The sequence below is a fragment of the Takifugu rubripes genome, chromosome 9 (assembly GCF_901000725.2).
Source record: "Takifugu rubripes chromosome 9, fTakRub1.2, whole genome shotgun sequence".
Classification (NCBI taxonomy): domain Eukaryota; kingdom Metazoa; phylum Chordata; class Actinopteri; order Tetraodontiformes; family Tetraodontidae; genus Takifugu; species Takifugu rubripes.
The window spans coordinates 7,488,700-7,506,936 of record NC_042293.1 but is presented as its reverse complement, the minus strand read 5'-3'; the positions used below and the strand labels follow the sequence as shown (position 1 = coordinate 7,506,936).

The 18,237-nt window shown below is 43.1% G+C and overlaps 3 protein-coding genes across 7 annotated transcripts; all 3 read left to right on the top strand.

The window, feature by feature from the left end:
* Positions 1-241: 241 nt before the first annotated feature.
* LOC101072037 (GDP-D-glucose phosphorylase 1-like) lies at positions 242-5,109 on the top strand. Of its 3 annotated transcripts, none has more exons than XR_003889601.1 (2): positions 242-1,601; positions 5,045-5,109. XR_003889601.1 is itself a non-coding variant. In XM_029841925.1 (2 exons), the coding sequence occupies exons 1-2, from the start codon at positions 447-449 to the stop codon at positions 1,515-1,517; spliced, it is 1,008 nt and encodes a 335-aa protein (XP_029697785.1). In that variant the 5' UTR covers positions 242-446; the 3' UTR covers positions 1,518-2,144. The 3 variants fall into 3 exon arrangements, 2 of the variants coding, with proteins under 2 accessions (XP_029697785.1, XP_029697784.1); XM_029841925.1 differs by lacking the exon at positions 5,045-5,109 and having other exon boundaries at positions 242-836; positions 900-2,144; XM_029841924.1 differs by lacking the exon at positions 5,045-5,109 and having other exon boundaries at positions 242-2,144.
* On the top strand, positions 3,593-6,532 carry LOC101072254 (GDP-D-glucose phosphorylase 1-like). Of its 2 annotated transcripts, XM_011607299.2 has the most exons (3): positions 3,593-4,279; positions 4,343-5,046; positions 5,943-6,532. In XM_011607299.2, the coding sequence occupies exons 1-2, from the start codon at positions 3,890-3,892 to the stop codon at positions 4,958-4,960; spliced, it is 1,008 nt and encodes a 335-aa protein (XP_011605601.2). In that variant the 5' UTR covers positions 3,593-3,889; the 3' UTR covers positions 4,961-5,046; positions 5,943-6,532. The 2 variants fall into 2 exon arrangements, with proteins under 2 accessions (XP_011605601.2, XP_029697783.1); XM_029841923.1 differs by having other exon boundaries at positions 3,595-5,046.
* Positions 6,533-7,580: 1,048 nt separating this feature from the next.
* rhcgb (Rh family, C glycoprotein b) lies at positions 7,581-13,144 on the top strand. Of its 2 annotated transcripts, XM_011607246.2 has the most exons (11): positions 7,581-8,004; positions 8,783-8,975; positions 10,227-10,377; positions 10,524-10,671; positions 10,751-10,917; positions 10,995-11,132; positions 11,211-11,347; positions 11,455-11,579; positions 11,663-11,736; positions 11,861-11,928; positions 12,464-13,144. In XM_011607246.2, the coding sequence occupies exons 1-11, from the start codon at positions 7,782-7,784 to the stop codon at positions 12,495-12,497; spliced, it is 1,458 nt and encodes a 485-aa protein (XP_011605548.2). In that variant the 5' UTR covers positions 7,581-7,781; the 3' UTR covers positions 12,498-13,144.
* The last annotated feature ends 5,093 nt before the right edge of the window (positions 13,145-18,237 follow it).

The following is an 18,237-nucleotide window of genomic DNA, read 5'->3' as shown; positions in this document are numbered from 1 at the left end:
TACTCTGATGCAGTATGCACTAACAGGAAAAACTACTGCAGTGTATAAACTACCACAGCCTACAACATAAAATATGAAAAGATGTTTACTACTTATCTGTCAGATTAAGTTAAGGTGGGTTTTAACGGGTAAAACTTACTCAACTGTCGCAGCTACTTTACTTTTGCAAGAAGTAGATACATTTATTTTGTAAGGACTATTATTTTATTTTGTAAGTACTAACCGGAATTCCGTCATGATGCGGAAGTTCCGCCGGTGTCAGGACCACCGAGTGTCAACACAGAAGATTTTCTTTAACTAGCCGCATTACTTGAGAGGTTTTTTATCTCACCAGTTGCACGATTTTTGTTTGGCTTTTAGATGTAGTGACAAGAATTTCAGGAGCACTGCCAAATTTTTATCTTTGTATCATTTTTGAAGTCACCCTTTCTCCAGGTGACTTAAACATGAGGCGTCAGTTTGTCTACAGCGTTCAAGACTTTATTACAAATGTACGACGGAGCCCCGAAACTGGTCCAACATTATCGAAATTTGACGAAAACCTTCGCGCTCAGTGGAAAGACCGGATGAACAGCGGACTGTTCATGTACCGTCTGGGTGACATACCAACCCGGATCATACCTGGCCGGCACGGCTACGTGGCTCAGCTGAATGTGAAGAGAGCAACCGAGAAAAGAAAACCTCAGGAAATACAGAACGTTCAGCAGGAGTTCAACGCCAATAAGTTCAACTTTAACAAAGTCAGTCCCGAAGAAATTATATTTGAGATGACGAAGGAGGGCGATGTGAATGAAAAGAGGCAGGATGAACCTGGGAAAATGGTTGTGCTGATCAATGTGAGTCCTCTGGAGTTTGGACATTGTCTCTTTGTTCCAGATCCTTCACTGTGTTTCCCTCAGGTCCTGACGAAGTTCGCTATCCAGAGCAGCATTGAATCCATTCTCCTGAGCTCCGATCCTGGCTTCCGTATGGGCTTCAACAGCCTTGGAGCATTTGCCTCTGTCAACCACCTGCACCTGCACGGATATTATCTGAACCACGAACTCCAGATCGAATCCAAATCGGCCCAGCCGTTGCTTCCTGAGAAAGGGTTTCATCGTTTTCCGGATTTTCCCGGCGGCTTCTTGTTTTACACTGAATCAGACGGGGTGGTGGACATTTCCAGGACCATCTGTAAAGTCACAGACTTTCTCCTGGACAATAATGTTGCTCACAATGTGTTCTTGACGAGAGGACATCCACCATGTGATCAGGCACAGAACGAAGAGAGTCAGCAATCGAGAAATGGAGTTCGGGTTGTTGTGTGGCCCAGGATACCATCCTTTGGTGCCAAAGAACCGTCCGCCTTCAATATTGCTCTGTGCGAAATGGCTGGACATTTACCCTTCAAGAACAAAACAGACTATGAGGTGGCGACTGAGGAAGATGTCAAAGACATCATCCAGGGCCAACTTTTCCCCGAGGATGAGCTTCACACTTTGGAACAGCGGCTTATTCACCATTTGAGGCATGTATGATGGATTTTGAGCTGTCAACATTCAATATTGTATTATAAACCCATGTATTATTGGATATAATGGCCTACTGTAATGGATATGAAGGTATGAGTATTTAAAATGTTACTGGGATGTAGACAGGAGTCATCCGTCTATTAACATTTGAACAGGATGTGGTTGATTTAATGCCTTCACTTTAATTGATTGATTGATAGGTTATTAAGAATTCTGATCCTGGATAGTTTTTAAACAATTACTGTCAGAATTAGCACCTTTTTCTTCCCAACTCACAGTGTCTTTATGACACAATTGAAATGACTGTCACAAATGACTGTTGTGAAAAGTCTGACTGTGGCGCTTGGGTCAGGCGTTCTCCCTGTAGAGTACATCATCTGCCAGAATTACGTCACCATGGAAGCATGACAGACTCAACAGTCACCAGCCTAGAGACCTGTTCATTCACCTGATGTGGTGCATGTGTTAATCTGTTGACATGTGCATGGACCAGAATAACTTCTGTTACACTTTTATGTGCCCGCGTACAGCCCTTCACCCATTAAACACTACAGATTTTATAAAAAAGATTATCTCTGTTTCTGCATTTTGTGATTAAGTCTGAAATAAAACATTAGATGTCGATCACAGTGAATCCTGTTTTTTATTGGACTGCATCAAATTCAACCTTTATAACATTCATTTATGTGCCATAACTTGTGATTTCATGTGCTACTCAACATTTTAAACTGGCAAATAGTGAACACTTTCAATTTCCAGCCATATTTGTAAAAAACCTGTTTGAGCAAACATGGGGAAAGGCAATGCAATTTTTTTTTTCAAGACCTGCAGGACAGGCGCCCATCAATCACCTATGTACACACCATGTATGTATCCTGTATACATTTGCATCTCCCTCGTGCTTTGTTGTAATTTGAGCTCTTAGTCGTCTTGAGCCTGTGTGCGCATGTGTGTGAGCACTGTCTGTTCACATGTTTTTTTATTCTAAGGGAGGACTAATGGGCGTGTTTGTCTCATTGTCACGGTCAGCAATGTCATTCACATTCCACACAGATTTTTAGTTTTTTTAAATTCCCTAAATTCTCTTTTAACTATTTTTTTTATTATGGAAGTAATTATTTATCATTTTTGAAAGCTTTTAGTTTTCTTGTTCATTTTTTTCACATTCTTTCTGACCAGAAATAAATACAAATAAAATTGCACCCGTCAATTTTATTTTCTATGCGAAAATGTCATGATCTTGACAATAACTATGTTTTTTTAATGTGATATTTTAAGCAAATGTACTTTTTTAAATGTCCATATCTCACCTTCTCATTCGCCAAGGTTGTCCTTAGAACCTAGAAATAATTTGATGCAGTCACCTGGTTGCCTGAACATCGACATGAATTATATTAGTCAGTGAAATCTGTTCTGAGCCCTTGCAGCATGAATACACATCATGTACAGTTAAATACAGTTACAGTCTGCTTGATAATCTGCCATTGATCCCTGTTTGAATTAGGGATGTGTTACTTAGTGTTTTCACTCCATATAGTGTACGACATGATCAGGACCAGGATTATTCAGTGTTGGACAGACTCTTGAGTAATGGTGATATTTGTTGGATTTGGCTTCCTGATGACATTTCTGAAGCGCTACAGTTTCGGCGCAGTGGGTTTCAACTTCCTGATCGCAGCCTTTGGCCTCCAGTGGGCCCTGCTGATGCAAGGCTGGTTCCACTCTCTGGACTACACCGATGGCAAGATCAAAATCGGGGTTGAAAGGTTCAGTATATTTATCTCCACAAACCCTGATTTTAATGTCACATACTTGATCAGGATCTTTCTGCAAATTAATAAGTGGGTGTGACAGCATGGCAGCAAATGTTCTAATTCTGTGTGATTTTGTGCAGATCGAAACACAAAATCGGGCCTGTGGCCACATCTGGGCCGAAACCTCTGTTTTCACTGAGGTGTCGGTACAGATCTGAGTTCAGTGGTCAGAACTTTCTTGGGTATTTCTTCTAAGACTAGCTCTCACACACAGTTATAGCTGCAGAATTCAAGTCATCTTAATAATGTAACACACCCGGTTTACCTGGTTTGAAGACATTTCTCGATGGGTTTGGATGCAATAACACGTTGGGGACTACTATTGGATGCAGGGCGAAGCCATGAGGCAAAGCATGAGCGTTAATCTACAACTCTCCGGCTGTTCTAAACAATGTTTAAAAGGATTAGGATGTTAGAGTTGGCTGTAGAGGGTTTTTTTTTTATCTCACCAGTTGCACGGTTTTTGTTTGGCTTTTAGATGTAGTGACAAGAATTTCAGGAGCACTGCCAAATTTTTATCTTTGTATCATTTTTGAAGTCACCCTTTCTCCAGGTGACTTAAACATGAGGCGTCAGTTTGTCTACAGCGTTCAAGACTTTATTACAAATGTACGACGGAGCCCCGAAACTGGTCCAACATTATCGAAATTTGACGAAAACCTTCGCGCTCACTGGAAAGACCGGATGAACAGCGGACTGTTCAGGTACCGTCTGGGTGACATACCAACCCGGATCATACCTGGCCGGCACGGCTACGTGGCTCAGCTGAATGTGAAGAGAGCAACCGAGAAAAGAAAACCTCAGGAAATACAGAACGTTCAGCAGCAGTTCAACGCCAATAAGTTCAACTTTAACAAAGTCAGTCCCGAAGAAATTATATTTGAGATGACGAAGGAGGGCGATGTGAATGAAAAGAGGCAGGATGAACCCGGGAAAATGGTTGTGCTGATCAATGTGAGTCCTCTGGAGTTTGGACATTGTCTCTTTGTTCCAGATCCTTCACTGTGTTTCCCTCAGGTCCTGACGAAGTTCGCTATCCAGAGCAGCATTGAATCCATTCTCCTGAGCTCCGATCCTGGCTTCCGTATGGGCTTCAACAGCCTTGGAGCATTTGCCACTGTCAACCACCTGCACCTGCACGGATATTATCTGAACCACGAACTCCAGATCGAATCCAAATCGGCCCAGCCGTTGCTTCCTGAGAAAGGGTTTCATCGTTTTCCGGATTTTCCCGGCGGCTTCTTGTTTTACACTGAATCAGACGGGGTGGTAGACATTTCCAGGACCATCTGTAAAGTCACAGACTTTCTCCTGGACAATAATGTTGCTCACAATGTGTTCTTGACGAGAGGACATCCACCATGTGATCAGGCACAGAACGAAGAGAGTCAGCAATCGAGAAATGGAGTTCGCGTTGTTGTGTGGCCCAGGATACCATCCTTTGGTTCCGATGAACCGTCCGCCTTCAGTATTGCTCTGTGCGAAATGGCTGGACATTTACCCTTCAAGAACAAAACAGACTATGAGGTGGCGACTGAGGAAGATGTCAAAGACATCATCCAGGGCCAACTTTTCCCCAAGGATGAGCTTCACACTTTGGAACAGCGGCTTATTCACCATTTGAGGCATGTATGATGGATTTTGAGCTGTCAACATTTAATATTGTATTATAAACCCATGTATTATTGGATATAATGGCCTACTGTAATGGATATGAAGGTATGAGTGTCACGGAGTGAGCCGTGCCACTTACGCACACACGTTTGCATTTCATTTCCATTCCGTTCTGTCTTGGTTTACTCGGTTTAAGCATTTCACACACACCACTTTTTACCATAGCTTCATATTGGAATACATTGTAGCCGGCATGCACGGCATGGCCAACCGGCATTTATGTTACAATTATCCACCCAAGTTAACTACGCACGTCATATTGCCTCACCGTATCACCTCCAGTCTGTTTAACATTGCCCAAAGAATCACACTCACACTATGGCTGTTTAAAAGCATCAAGGTTTATTTGTTTGTCATGTTTCACTCACCAGCAGGACATACTTCCTGGTTCGGGGAAACCGATGGACTGTTCAACGATTGTATGGAGGGGTTTCGCGGGGTGCTACGGCACAATCTATTTTAGCGGGGGTGTTTTATAAGAGTAAGTTGAACATGTATTTTACTGTGCACTGGGTGGTTGTTGGTGGTGGAAATTTGTTTTGGACGTTTTATGCATATTTTGTATTTTCTTTTCGGTTGTTGTTTTGAGTTTCGACATGTATTAGTTAGAGTAATAATTTTGATAAATGGTTTATCCTGTGGGAGGGGCTACAGGTATAAAAGCCCTGTAGTTGGCCCAATACGGGGTTCCTCTTTTTGGTTAGTTGGTTGGTCGTTGTTTTGGAAAAAAGGAAAGTGTTGGAAAAAGAGTTAAAGTGGTGGTGTATAAAAGTGTGCAGGGTCTGTAAGGTATCATATGGATTTAGCCTGGCATCTTTTGGAGCCACAGCACTGTAAATATTTGCACCCTTTTTTGAAACATAGAAAAATAAAGTCTATTTTTTTGGGGAAAAGGGAACGTCCATCTCCCTCTGTCTGCTCCACCGCCGATCATCCTTGCGACATGAGTATTTAAAATGTTACTGGGATGTAGACAGGAGTCATCCGTCTATTAACATTTGAACAGGATGTGGTTGATTTAATGTCTTCACTCTTATTGATTGATTGATAGGTTATTAAGAATTCTGATCCTGGATAGTTTTTAAACAATTACTGTCAGAATTAGCACCTTTTTCTTCCCAACTCACAGTGTCTTTATGACACAATTGAAATGACTGTCAATGTTACATCAAACTTTGTTTTCCTGCTGTAAACATTGAGTTAAATTTAAAAACTGTTGTGAAAAGTCTGACTGTGGCGCTCTGGTCAGGCGTTCTCCCTGTAGAGTACATCATCTGCCAGAATTACGTCACCATGGAAGCATGACAGACTCAACAGTCGCCAGCCTAGAGACCTGTTCATTCACCTGATGTGGTGCATGTGTTAATCTGCTGACATGTGCATGGACCAGAATAACTTCTGTTACACTTTTCTGTGCCCGCGTACAGCCCTTCACCCATTAAACACTACAGATTTTATAAAAAAGATTATCTCTATCTGTTTCTGCATTTTGTGATTAAGTCTGAAATAAAACATTGGATGTCGATCACAGTGAATCCTGTTTTTTATTGGACTGCATCAAATTCAACCTTTATAACATTAATTTATGAGCCATAACTTGTGATTTCATGTGCTACTCAACATTTTAAACATGCAAATAGTGAACACTTTCAATTTCCAGCCATATTTGTAAAAACCTGTTTGAGCAAACATGGGGGAAGGCAATGCAATTTTTTTTTTCAGGACCTGCAGGACAGGCGCCCATCAATCACCTATGTACACACTGTATGTATCCTGTATACATTTGCATCTCCCTCGTGCTTTGTTGTAATTTGAGCTCTTAGTCGTCTTGAGCCTGTGTGCGCATGTGTGTGAGCAGTGTCTGTTCACATGTTTTTTTATTCTAAGGGAGGACTAATGGGCGTGTTTGTCTCATTGTCACGGTCAGCAATGTCATTCACATTCCACACAGATTTTTAGTTTTTTTAAATTCCCTAAATTCTCTTTTAACTATTTTTTTTTATTATGGAAGTAATTATTTATCATTTTTGAAAGCTTTTAGTTTTCTTGTTCATTTTTTCCCATTCTTGCTGACCAGAAGGCACAAATAAAATTGCACCTGTCAATTTTATTTTCTATGCGAAAATGTCATGATCTTGACGATAACTATGTATTTTTATGTGACATTATGTGACATTTTAAGCAAATGTGCTTTTTTAAATGTCCATATCTCACCTTCTCATTCGCCAAGGTTGTCCTTAGAACCTAGAAATAATTTGATGCAGTCACCTGGTTGCCTGAACATCGACATGGCTTATATTAGTCAGTGAAACCTGTTCTGAGCCCTTGCAGCATGAATACACATCACGTACAGTTAAGTACAGTTACAGTCTGCTTGATAATCTGCTTGATAATCTGCCATTGATCTCTGTTTGAATTAGGGATGTTTTACTTAGTGTTTTCACTCCATATAGTGTACGACATGATCAGGACCAGTATTCAGTGTTGGACTGACTCTTGAGTAATGGTGATCAGAGCAGGGATGGGGAGGAAACATGTTGGAGTTTTTTTTTTTGCACGACCTTCCTTCTCTCGGAAAAGTGGATGTGCCTTTATGGAGGAAGGGAGTGACAGTGGGTGTGTGTTCATCTTTTATCCATCGTTGCTCATCTTCAACGGTGCATAACCTGCTCAGGACACTCAAAGGGTTGTTTGGGAGGACGCCGCTCCTTGGATCGCAGCCAGTTCCTCAACCTCCCGAACAAAGATCAAGAAGAAAAAAGAACTGCAACCAAACTTAATTATGGGCTGCGTACAGAGCTTCAGGGCCCTCTGCGACCGTCCAAAAAACACTAACGTCCGCATCAGCCTTCCAGCTGTGTGCTTCGTGTGGCAGATAGCAATGATCATCTTGTTTGGAGTCTTCATCCGCTACGACGAAGAGTCAGATACGCACTGGATAGAGCACAGGAAAAAAGAAAACATATCTAGTGACATTGAGAATGACTTCTACTTCAGATATCCAAGTAAGTGCCGGTTTCCCCATAGCGCACCTCAGTCTTTATTTATACGACTCCTTAGTATGACCTCTGTTGTATGTGCTAAAGTTTAAAGTGACGAAACAGAATGAGTGACCATAACTTGTCTTTTCCGTGAATTTGAGTTGGCAGGAACTGAAACAGTTATATCTGGTGGTGGGGGGGGGGGATTATTTTCAGTGGCTCACCTCCAATGTCAGTGTCAAGCTGTCATGAAGGCAGCTCACCTGTGTCAGCGCAGGTATGGTGGTGTTAGGTGTCAGATGATATACTGCATGTTAGTCATGGATCCGTTTGTGCTCCCGCAGCTAATAAGACGCCAGCTCAAAGCCATCTGACCTTGTTTTCCGAATGTTCGAGCTTGTTTCTCGCCCGTGAAATTTCCACTGGGTCGGCTGTGAGTGGTTGACTTTTGTCTCGGACTCTTCTGCAATAGCCTGGAGGTCCTTCGTGCAGGGTTGCGTTGGACGGTCACAGTAAATGACACTGGCCATCTGATGCTGGTATCCACAAAGTAAAAATACACTGACTCATACCAAAAACACCCCCCTCGCAATGTGTTATCTCACGTTTACAGGAGTTTGTTGCACATCTACCAACAGTAAAACTGACCTTGTCATTGTCAGCATAGCATCTGACATCGAAATGAAACAAAGTTAAGCCAAATCAAACGTGCCCGTTCACCGTCTTATCACCATGGTGAGAGCCGTTGCCGACAGGTTCTGAGCAGTGCTCGCTACATCCCTCTCTCCTCTCTGTCTTGTAGGTTTCCAGGATGTCCATGTGATGATATTTGTTGGATTTGGCTTCCTGATGACATTTCTGAAGCGCTACAGTTTCGGCGCAGTGGGTTTCAACTTCCTGATCGCAGCCTTCGGCCTCCAGTGGGCCCTGCTGATGCAAGGCTGGTTCCACTCTCTGGACTACACCGATGGCAAGATCAAAATCGGGGTTGAAAGGTGCAGTATTTTTATCTCCACAAACCCTGATTTCAGTGTCACATACTTGATCAGGATCTTTCTGCGAATTAATAAGTGGGTGTGACAGCATGGCAGCAAATGTTCAAATTCTGTGTGATTTTGTGCAGATCGAAACACAAAATCGGGCCTGTGGCCACATCTGGGCCGAAACCTCTGTTTTCACTGAGGTGTCGGCACAGATCTGAGTTCAGTAGTCAGAACTTTCTTGGGTATTTCTTCTAAGACTAGCTCTCACACACAGTTATATCTGCAGAATTCAAGTCATCTTAATAATGTAAAACACCCGGTTTACCTGGTTTGAAGACATTTCTCGATGGTTTTGGATGCAATAACACGTTGGGGACTACTATTGGATGCAGGGCGAAACCATGAGGCAAAGCATGAGCGTTGATCTACAACCCTCCGGCTGTTCTAAACAATATTTAAATGGATTAGGATGTTAGAGTTGGCTGTTCTCAGAATGCTGTAGTTTATGAGAATAAAAACAGTAGGTGATTGACAACACGGAAAAACCAGTTTTTCCTGTTTGTTCACAGTAAATGGAAGACATTGAAGACATAGAAGTGGGATCTGATCACATTATTGATTTGTAAGAACACAACCATTCGTGAAAAGGAGTCAATTGGGTTTCTTGTCTTGATGGGTGCATCCAAATTAAGTAATAATAATGACAACTTTGCGCTACAAGTGTCTTTGTTTTGAATTTACTAGTAGGGATTATTGTTTGTCTTTGGTGGAGCTTTCCAGTTTGCAAGTCCTCTGTAGAGCAAATTCTGAGATGATGTCAAAAGGGGGGAGGGACAAGTGAGCAATAACAATGACAGCAGTATTTGGTAGTACAGTATTCCAACAGTATGAATCAGAAAAAAGGGTGATTATTTTACCTGTTGAGATAGAATGTGTGTTATTTTGTGTAGGATACAAGAATGAAGGCTGGTAAAAGTGCATTTACACTGGTGCCAGAGGAAAAGGAACTGCTGTTATTCACAGAGAGGCTTGGATGGGTCACCGGGAAACCATTACAAAGAAATCTCTTAATATTTTCATAATACAGCTCCGGGTGATAAAGGTCTGATGTTGAATTCATTCGTTTTATCTGTAGAAGTTCTTATAGAATTTAACCATTTCAAAGGTTTGGGTTTGTGCAGTACTCTGGGTCGTCGGATGTCATGTTTCTGTCAACTCTTACATATATATAACCAAAATCCTTTTTTACTTTCCTCTCCTCAGCTTGATTAACGCCGATTTCTGCGTGGCCGGCTGTCTAATCGCCTATGGCGCCGTGCTTGGGAAAGTTAGCCCGGTCCAGCTGATGGTTCTGACATTATTTGGAATCACATTGTTTGCTGTGGAAGAATACATCATCCTGAGTCTCATCCACGTAAGTTGCACTCATGCTTTAATCCTGTGATATATTGCTGCATTATATACTAGCTGATGCTGGCAAACACACTAGAGGCTGAATAAACAGGCTACAGCTGTACTAAGAAGTGTGTACAACTAATTTTAATATTTTCTTAACTAAAGGCCAGGGACGCGGGAGGCTCCATGGTGATCCATACATTTGGAGGTTATTACGGTCTTTCCATCTCCTGGATGCTGTATCGGCCAAACCTGGATCAGAGCAGCAACCTGCAGGGCTCTGTGTACCACTCTGATGTCTTTGCTATGATTGGTGGGCCTGTCTTGATCACTTGTTTCACTTCCTCTGGCCTCTCTGAACAGTTTCATCATCTCCCCGGCTCTCTGCTTAGGTACCCTCTTTCTGTGGATGTTCTGGCCCAGCTTCAACTCAGCCATCACAGACCACGGCGACGGCCAGCACAGAGCAGCCATCAACACCTACCTGGCTCTGGCCTCGACCGTGCTCACCACTGTGGCCATTTCAAGCCTCTTCCAGAAGCACGGGAAGCTGGACATGGTAGCAATCCTCATTTTGCTTCCAAATTGAACAATGGATGACTGTCTTATATGTTTTATTTTACTGGTCTTCCTCAGGTGCACATTCAGAATTCCACCCTTGCTGGTGGCGTTGCCGTGGGGACTGCTGCAGAGTTCATGCTGATGCCCTACGGATCTCTGATCGTAGGCTTCTGCTGTGGAATCATCTCCACGCTGGGCTACATCTACCTCACGGTACACCTTTTCTATCATGCCTGAACTATAAATGCAACAGTCTTTTTTTGATGTTCTGAATAATTCTGTCTCCCTCAGCCATTCATGGAAAAGCACCTGAAAATCCAGGACACCTGTGGGATCCATAACCTGCACGCCATGCCTGGCGTCATAGGTGGAATCGTTGGAGCTATCACTGCTGCAGCTGCTTCAGAGTCAGTCTATGGGAAGGAGGGGTGAGTCTTTCTGAGGGAACATTTCAGGGGGAAGAAAAGCACACATTCTCTCTGTATTTCCTTCTGAAGTATCAACACCAAGCTCTCTCTCCATTTCTTAATCAAAGGCTGATTAATACTTTTGACTTTGAGGGGGCGTTCAAAAACATGGTGCCCACCAAGCAGGGCGGCCACCAGGCTGCAGGCCTCTGTGTGGCCATCTGCTTCGGGATCGGCGGAGGCATCATCGTCGGTAAGGAACAACCCAAAACAGCACTGAAAATACAGTCAGTTATGATGAACAGCTGCATGTGGTGAGATCATTGTTTCTTTCAGGTTGTATTTTAAGATTACCCATCTGGGGCGATCCAGCTGATGACAACTGCTTTAACGATGAGCCATACTGGGAGGTGAGAAACAGCGTCAGACCTTCCTTCAGAAAGTCCCGATACTGTTAAACTCTTTGCTAGTCAAAAGGATAATAAATAAATCCAGTGTTTTCAAATTTACTGAATCTGTGAGTCTTGTTTGCAGCTGCCTGAAGATGAGGAGAGTGCCCCACCCATCCTTCACTACAACAACCACATGGCCAACAAAGACGTGTGAGTGTCCTTTGAGTTGAGCAGACAACAGTCGGCTGGTCACGGGGTAATGCTATTCCCACACCAAACACACCATAGGGGTAGTTCCTGTGCCGGTGTGACGTGCGCTGCACTCTGTGTCCTCTCGGAGGCAGCAGATCCAAATCTTTGGATACAACATTTACTTTCCTTGCAATTTCTGCTAGTTGTCTACAGTATATTTATTGCCGATCTAGTGATGAACGCAGCCTGATCTCGTCACCTGGATGCACAGATCCTCTCTGCCATCTGTCAGCGTGACTCGGACTCTCTGATGTAACTCACATTTGCCGTTTGTTGATAGGGGATTTTCCACAGCAAAGCTACACGTGCTGCTCCTCAATGTGACCTTGTAGCCGCAGAAACGCATGTTTGTTTCCCAAATCGAAGCAATTCCGCTTGGGTTTGTTTCCAAGTACAGCTTCGTTAAAAGGAACGTCCTATAGTTGTTGTACTGTGCACGTAACATTTCGTTCAAATCGTCCTTGTTTGATCTGGTTGTGTAATGTGCTTTCAGAGTCGACACGAATTTCGGTATGGAGCAGAACTGAAACCTGGTCTTCACCCCAGTGATTATTTTAACTCACACCTCGACCGTCAACTTCTTTGACATTCAACTGAATAAATTCCTATTAAATACGAATTTCCTTTCATTGTCCAATCAAAAGAGTTTTTGTTTTGTTTTGTTTTTTTACAATGTGTGTTTTTATTTTTAAATTTCTGGGGGGAGGGGGGGGACTTTTTGTTTTGTCAAGAAAAATGGTTTAAAATGAAATGTTTAAAAAATGAATTCACCTGTGTTTCTAATCAAATTATTATTTTGTCAAATTATTCTTTTGGACAGGTTACTGGACTACTTTGGTTTCTAACATGCTGTAGATCATTCTGAACAGTAACTGTTTTTTCTTTTTTTTTTTTTTTTTTGCACTTGCACTTAATATTTTACTTATCATGTTGGAAGTTTCCAATATGAAAGGTTCCTGATTTCACATATTGTATCAAAAGCTTATACGTTGTTTTTTTGTTTGCTTGTTTTTTTAATCTTTTTCAAAAGTTTTCTGTTGTCTGAGAGATGTTTGACTTTAGGGACATAAAATCGAAGCCATCATTCATTTCAAACATTATTTCTTTCACTAACAGTAACAACATTTTATTTTAAACCCTCTGAATGCAAGAATAAAGGCAGTAAACCAGCAAACGTTGACGTCAGGAAGTGTTATTTGTTGAACCTTTATTTATGTACACTTCTTGTCAATAATGAATTTGCCTACAGGAATATTTGATGCATTACATCAGTTTTATTGTAGTATAATTCCTCTTTATAAGGCTGCCCCTGCTTATGGGCATCCACAGTGTGACTTATATATGTCTGAAGATTCATTAATAAACATTAATATAGACATTTTCAGCTACACACTTTATTGCGGACCAAAGATTCATAAAATGTCCCCTGAATTATATCCATAATTCAGATATTAAGATTTAAAAAAAAAAAAAAAAAAAATAGGTGTTTTGTCCAAATATTAGTGAATAGTGAATATACATTTATACCATACCATACCATACCATCCTCTACCACTTATCTGGGGTCAGGTCGCGGGGGCAGCAGCCTAAGCAGAGAGGCCCAGACTTCCCTCTCCCCAGCTACTTCTTCCAGCTCGTCCGGAGGGATCCCCAGGCGTTCCCAGGCCAGTTAAGAGACATAGTCTCTCCTACGTGTCCTGGGTCTTCCTGGGAGTCTCCTACCGGAGGGACATGCCCTGAACACCTCACCAGGGAGGCGTCCAGGAGGCATCCTAACTACAGTAGATGCCCAAGCCACCTCATCTGGCTCCTCTCAACGTGGAGGAGCAGCGGCTCTACTCCGAGCTCCTCCCGGATGGCAGAGCTTCTCACCCTATCACTAAGGGAGAGCCCAGCCACCCTACGGAGGAAGCTCATTTTGGCCGCTTGTACCCGTGATCTTGTTCTTTTGGTCATTACCCAAAGCTCATGACCATTTATTTTGAAAATAAAAATAAAAATAGAAACAAATAGTTTTTACTTAATGAGGCACACATATTAGTTCAGTGATTGAACAGTTAGGACTTTTTCTCCCCCCCAGATTGAGAGTAAAGGTCATGTTCCCATTGCTCTCTGGGGACACACAAGTGACCGGCCTCATCATCATTTCCTCGGATCAAAGGGCACATTAAAGGGTTAAGGTTACTGTCAAGGCTGCGCAGACGTGCAGAGGTCAGCCGACGGAACTCGACTGAACCGCACTGGTTCCGACTCTGAAGACGTGAAGGATTTGCTGGAGTCTGACCGTCGTATTTTGGGAACCTTGTTCGGCGGGCTGCTGCGGATGTAGCTGTAGCTGCAGCTCCCTGGGGGACTTTGCAGATGATTCCCACACGAGCAGCAGCGAGGAATCCAGCCCCGAACAAAAGCAGGCTTAGTGCTGTTTTCTTTTGTCATCAGTAACGTGTTTGAGTAAAAGAGGTAATGGTGCCACAAGTGCTCCAATTAAAGGAGATGCAGCCCTGCTGGGAAGAAAGGCTCCCCTATTGCCCTCGATACGCTCCCTCCGAATACATATGCACCACACACACAAACTGGGCCTTTTCTCATCCTACCCCCACACCATTCCTGCCCCAACTCAGCTCATGTTTATTCATCAGCCACTTGGAAAGCAAACGCAGAAGCCTGTTAAAACTAAATCACACTTAGTTATTAATGGAGCCAGGCCTTATGCCCACAAGGTTGAGAGAGCCAAGCCCCGTGGCATCATGGGATTTTTGGAGACGTTTACTCCCTTGAGGTGGATAATGTTGGATGTGACTTCTAAAACACAAACACAAAACTGTACTGGGGCAGTTTTGGTAGGGGTGTGAGGGAGGCCACAGGGAGCACGAGGTGGAAAAACTTCAGGAGGCAAGGGGCCTTGAAAAGGAGGAGGGACAGACAGGCCTCGCTTTCATGGCTGATGGTTGACTGCCTGCCATCCGGGCTCAATCATGATCTCTGATTGACAGGTGGAGGGAGAGGAGAGGGTGGGAAAAGAGGGAGGCTTAGAATGGGAGCTGCATAAACTCTCATCCAGTGTGGGGGGAATGCAGCGACCACTCATTAATGATAAAGAATAGGGGAAGCGTGTTTTCGCTGCATACCACGCCGTGTTGTGCGTGTGTGTGTTTTTTTACATTGAGATTAGTTTGTGATCTTCTATACATGCTGGCGTGGAATGCACGGAGCACCACGGCGTGGGAGGTCGCACCTGGCCGAAAACAAAAGGAGAAAAACATGGTGGTCATGTTGTCAGTACACATTTTACAGACACGGCGTGCACAAAACATGGTAAAGCTCTGCTGAATTCACTTCACAGTTGGGAAGGATTTACAGCAGTTCTGCAGCTATTGAGGGGTCCATGTTCTTCTCCCTATAAAAGAGCACTAAAGGGTTTATTTGAAAGCATCCACAAGTCCATAGAACTGGCCATAAACCAGCCCTGACACATGGCTCTCTGTAAAGTTAGCAGAGTTAGAAAAATTTACTCGACGTCCATTTGTTTATAAAATGAATGGGCTCATTAGGTTTTACAGGTTTCAGCCATTGTGAAAATGGCACCATTTATGACCTGCAGAGGGCGCTGCTCATAATGCCGTCGCCCTCTGGGGGATGGCTGCTGTAATGGGATGAGCCTCACTTTTCCTATGATAACGTTGCTGTCCTTGCGGGCAGTTCTTATGAACAAGATTAATAATTAATGAATTTGTTTAATTTATAAAGACAGACTGAAAGATAGTAAGAAGTTCTACTGGCGATTTGGAGGTCAGCTAGCTTACCATAACTAGTGGTAAGTTCCTGGTCAGTTCCTCATCAGTTTCTTATGGTTTTTTTTTCACAAAAGTATGACCATCTGCACCACTGAATATGTTTTTCCTTCCTTTTGACTGCCAGATAACCAGATTTCAGAACAGTTATTTTAACAAAAAAAATCTCTATTGAAAATTCAGCATATTTCTGTGCTTGCTTGAATGAAGATATTTCTCTGATGGTGGGGTTTTTACATGTTACTTCACATATTCTTGAATGAACGACGGCCGTTCTGGTTGTACCCTGCTCATCAACCTCACTGCCCTGCCCACCACAGGTATCTGCAGGCCTCCCCACACCACTGACTGTCCACAGAGGCAGCTTAAGTGTCCCTATCGGACCACAGTGGTGAGGAACAGCAGATTAACCATGATCCTATCCGCTCACCACTAGCCCCTTCATACGCTCCGTTACACCAGCATTTAAAAGGAGGAGGGGGTGCCATTCAGGGCCCTGATATGAATCCCAGACGTGGGGACAAGAACAGAGCATTCACCCCCATTTCTCAGGAAAGACCCCTTTCTGGCACCCTCTAATTCTGGTTGCTACGGGCTGCTAGGTTCAATGGTGTACTCCCGTTGTGAGGGGACAAAGCCCCTCAGTCATCCAGTGAAGGTTGCTAGGGAAGGCAGAATGTATGGGGAGGGAAGGGCTGCCGTTGTCCCAGACGAAATGTCTCTCTTAAGGTGGCCAAGATCTGGTGATTGACAGGTGGCTACACACTCGACTGCAGATCGCCCGGGAGGTCTGTGGGGGTCTTATATCCTTGACCATGTGTGGATAAGTGTATTTGTGACTATAGCGGGTTATGTTGAATGCTTGGGCGAGCAGGAAGGATACAGGCTTTTACACGTTTGAGCTATTGTGAAAGTGGCACCAAATATGACCTGTAGAGGGCGCTGTTCACAATCGATGTGTCACGTAATGGCTTTTTAAGAGCTGCCTACAAAATGTTTACATTTTGAAATAATAATAGTTTTTATTGATGTTACTGATTGTAAACATGGTGTTAAATTAATTAGTTAAGCTATATTATAGAATTATTATGGGGTTAATGGTTAGTCTTTTGACTTTCTTACAGATAATATGAATGAAAATGAATAAGAATTTAGAGTAGAATATTGGCTACATAAGTATGTATGAGGAAAAAGTGTAAGCAAGAGGAAGGGTAGGATCTAAAAAAATGATCTAAAGGATAAGGGATGTTCAGATTTGTGCTGTTTCTCCTCCAGCATAGGAGCCATTACAAGCATCAGTTGCCCCTCCGTCCCCCCTGCAGGGCAACTGAGGGGAATGGGAACAGACAGGGTAGGAACGAGGGGCTCCCCAAAAGATCACACACAGCATCGTCTCCCCTCAAGCAGACGTCTGGAGCTGTCTGGTTTCTGCGGTCCCAGACGGGGGGATCTCGCACCCGTCAGATGCTTCCCACACACCAGCCCCACCTCCCACTTCCCCTTGACCTTGACTCCCCGTCACTGTGGCCCTCCAGACAGCCCAGGTCAAAGGTTAACACAGCAGCCACACATCAGACACGGTTCAAGTCCCCCGTGTCAATGCTGAATGGTAAATCGTCATAAAATGAGCCTGTTGGAATGTGTCACTGAATTCCGGCAGAGAGGGACCAGAAAGGCTTGAAATGAAATTATTGCGATATGATGACAATAAAAACCAGCGGTTCCATTTTTATTGCATTTATTTCTTCATGCCTTTGCCTGCAGGAATATGAATTTACAGGAAAATATATGTGTAGAAGTGACGCCTTTTATTAATATTTAAACAGCTGTTTGACTGTAAATTCGCTTTGTTCATGGCGGGATTAAACACTCAGTCATGACGAGTGCCATTTCCCTGCAGCCACACAATACATTTTACCTTTCACCTTTGGCTGCTGATACGCGGCAGCGGCAGCCAATCAGAGGCCAGCTCCCAGCATGTGACGCCAGATTAGTGAGCAGAACAGAAGCTGCATCCTCATATGGCTTTGTGAAAAATACCAACCCGCTCAGTGTGCAGCTCTGTCGAGGTTTCCACATCCAAGCATGCACACAGCGCTGGTTGTGCATCAGCGTGGACTCATTGTGCGCCTCGCACAAACTTTTTAGAATATTCACTGAAAACAAAGATTTTATATTTGATGAAAAAAAATCAATATTAAGTCTGATGATGTGTGGTTTTGATGATCACGTGATCACACACATGATCACTTGTGCTCAGATTAAATTGAACTGTTTTTAATGTTAAGATTAATCAGCTGGACAATAGAAATCATTTTGCTAATTCAAATTGTTGATATACATTAATTTGATCCCTCTCATTGAATTATCATTGATTGTTTGAAAGAAGAGAAGTCAGTTTATGTTGTCATTTGATTTTTACTGCACCTATTGCCTTTTAAATATAAATGTTTCAGGGTGGTTTTTTTAGCATGTA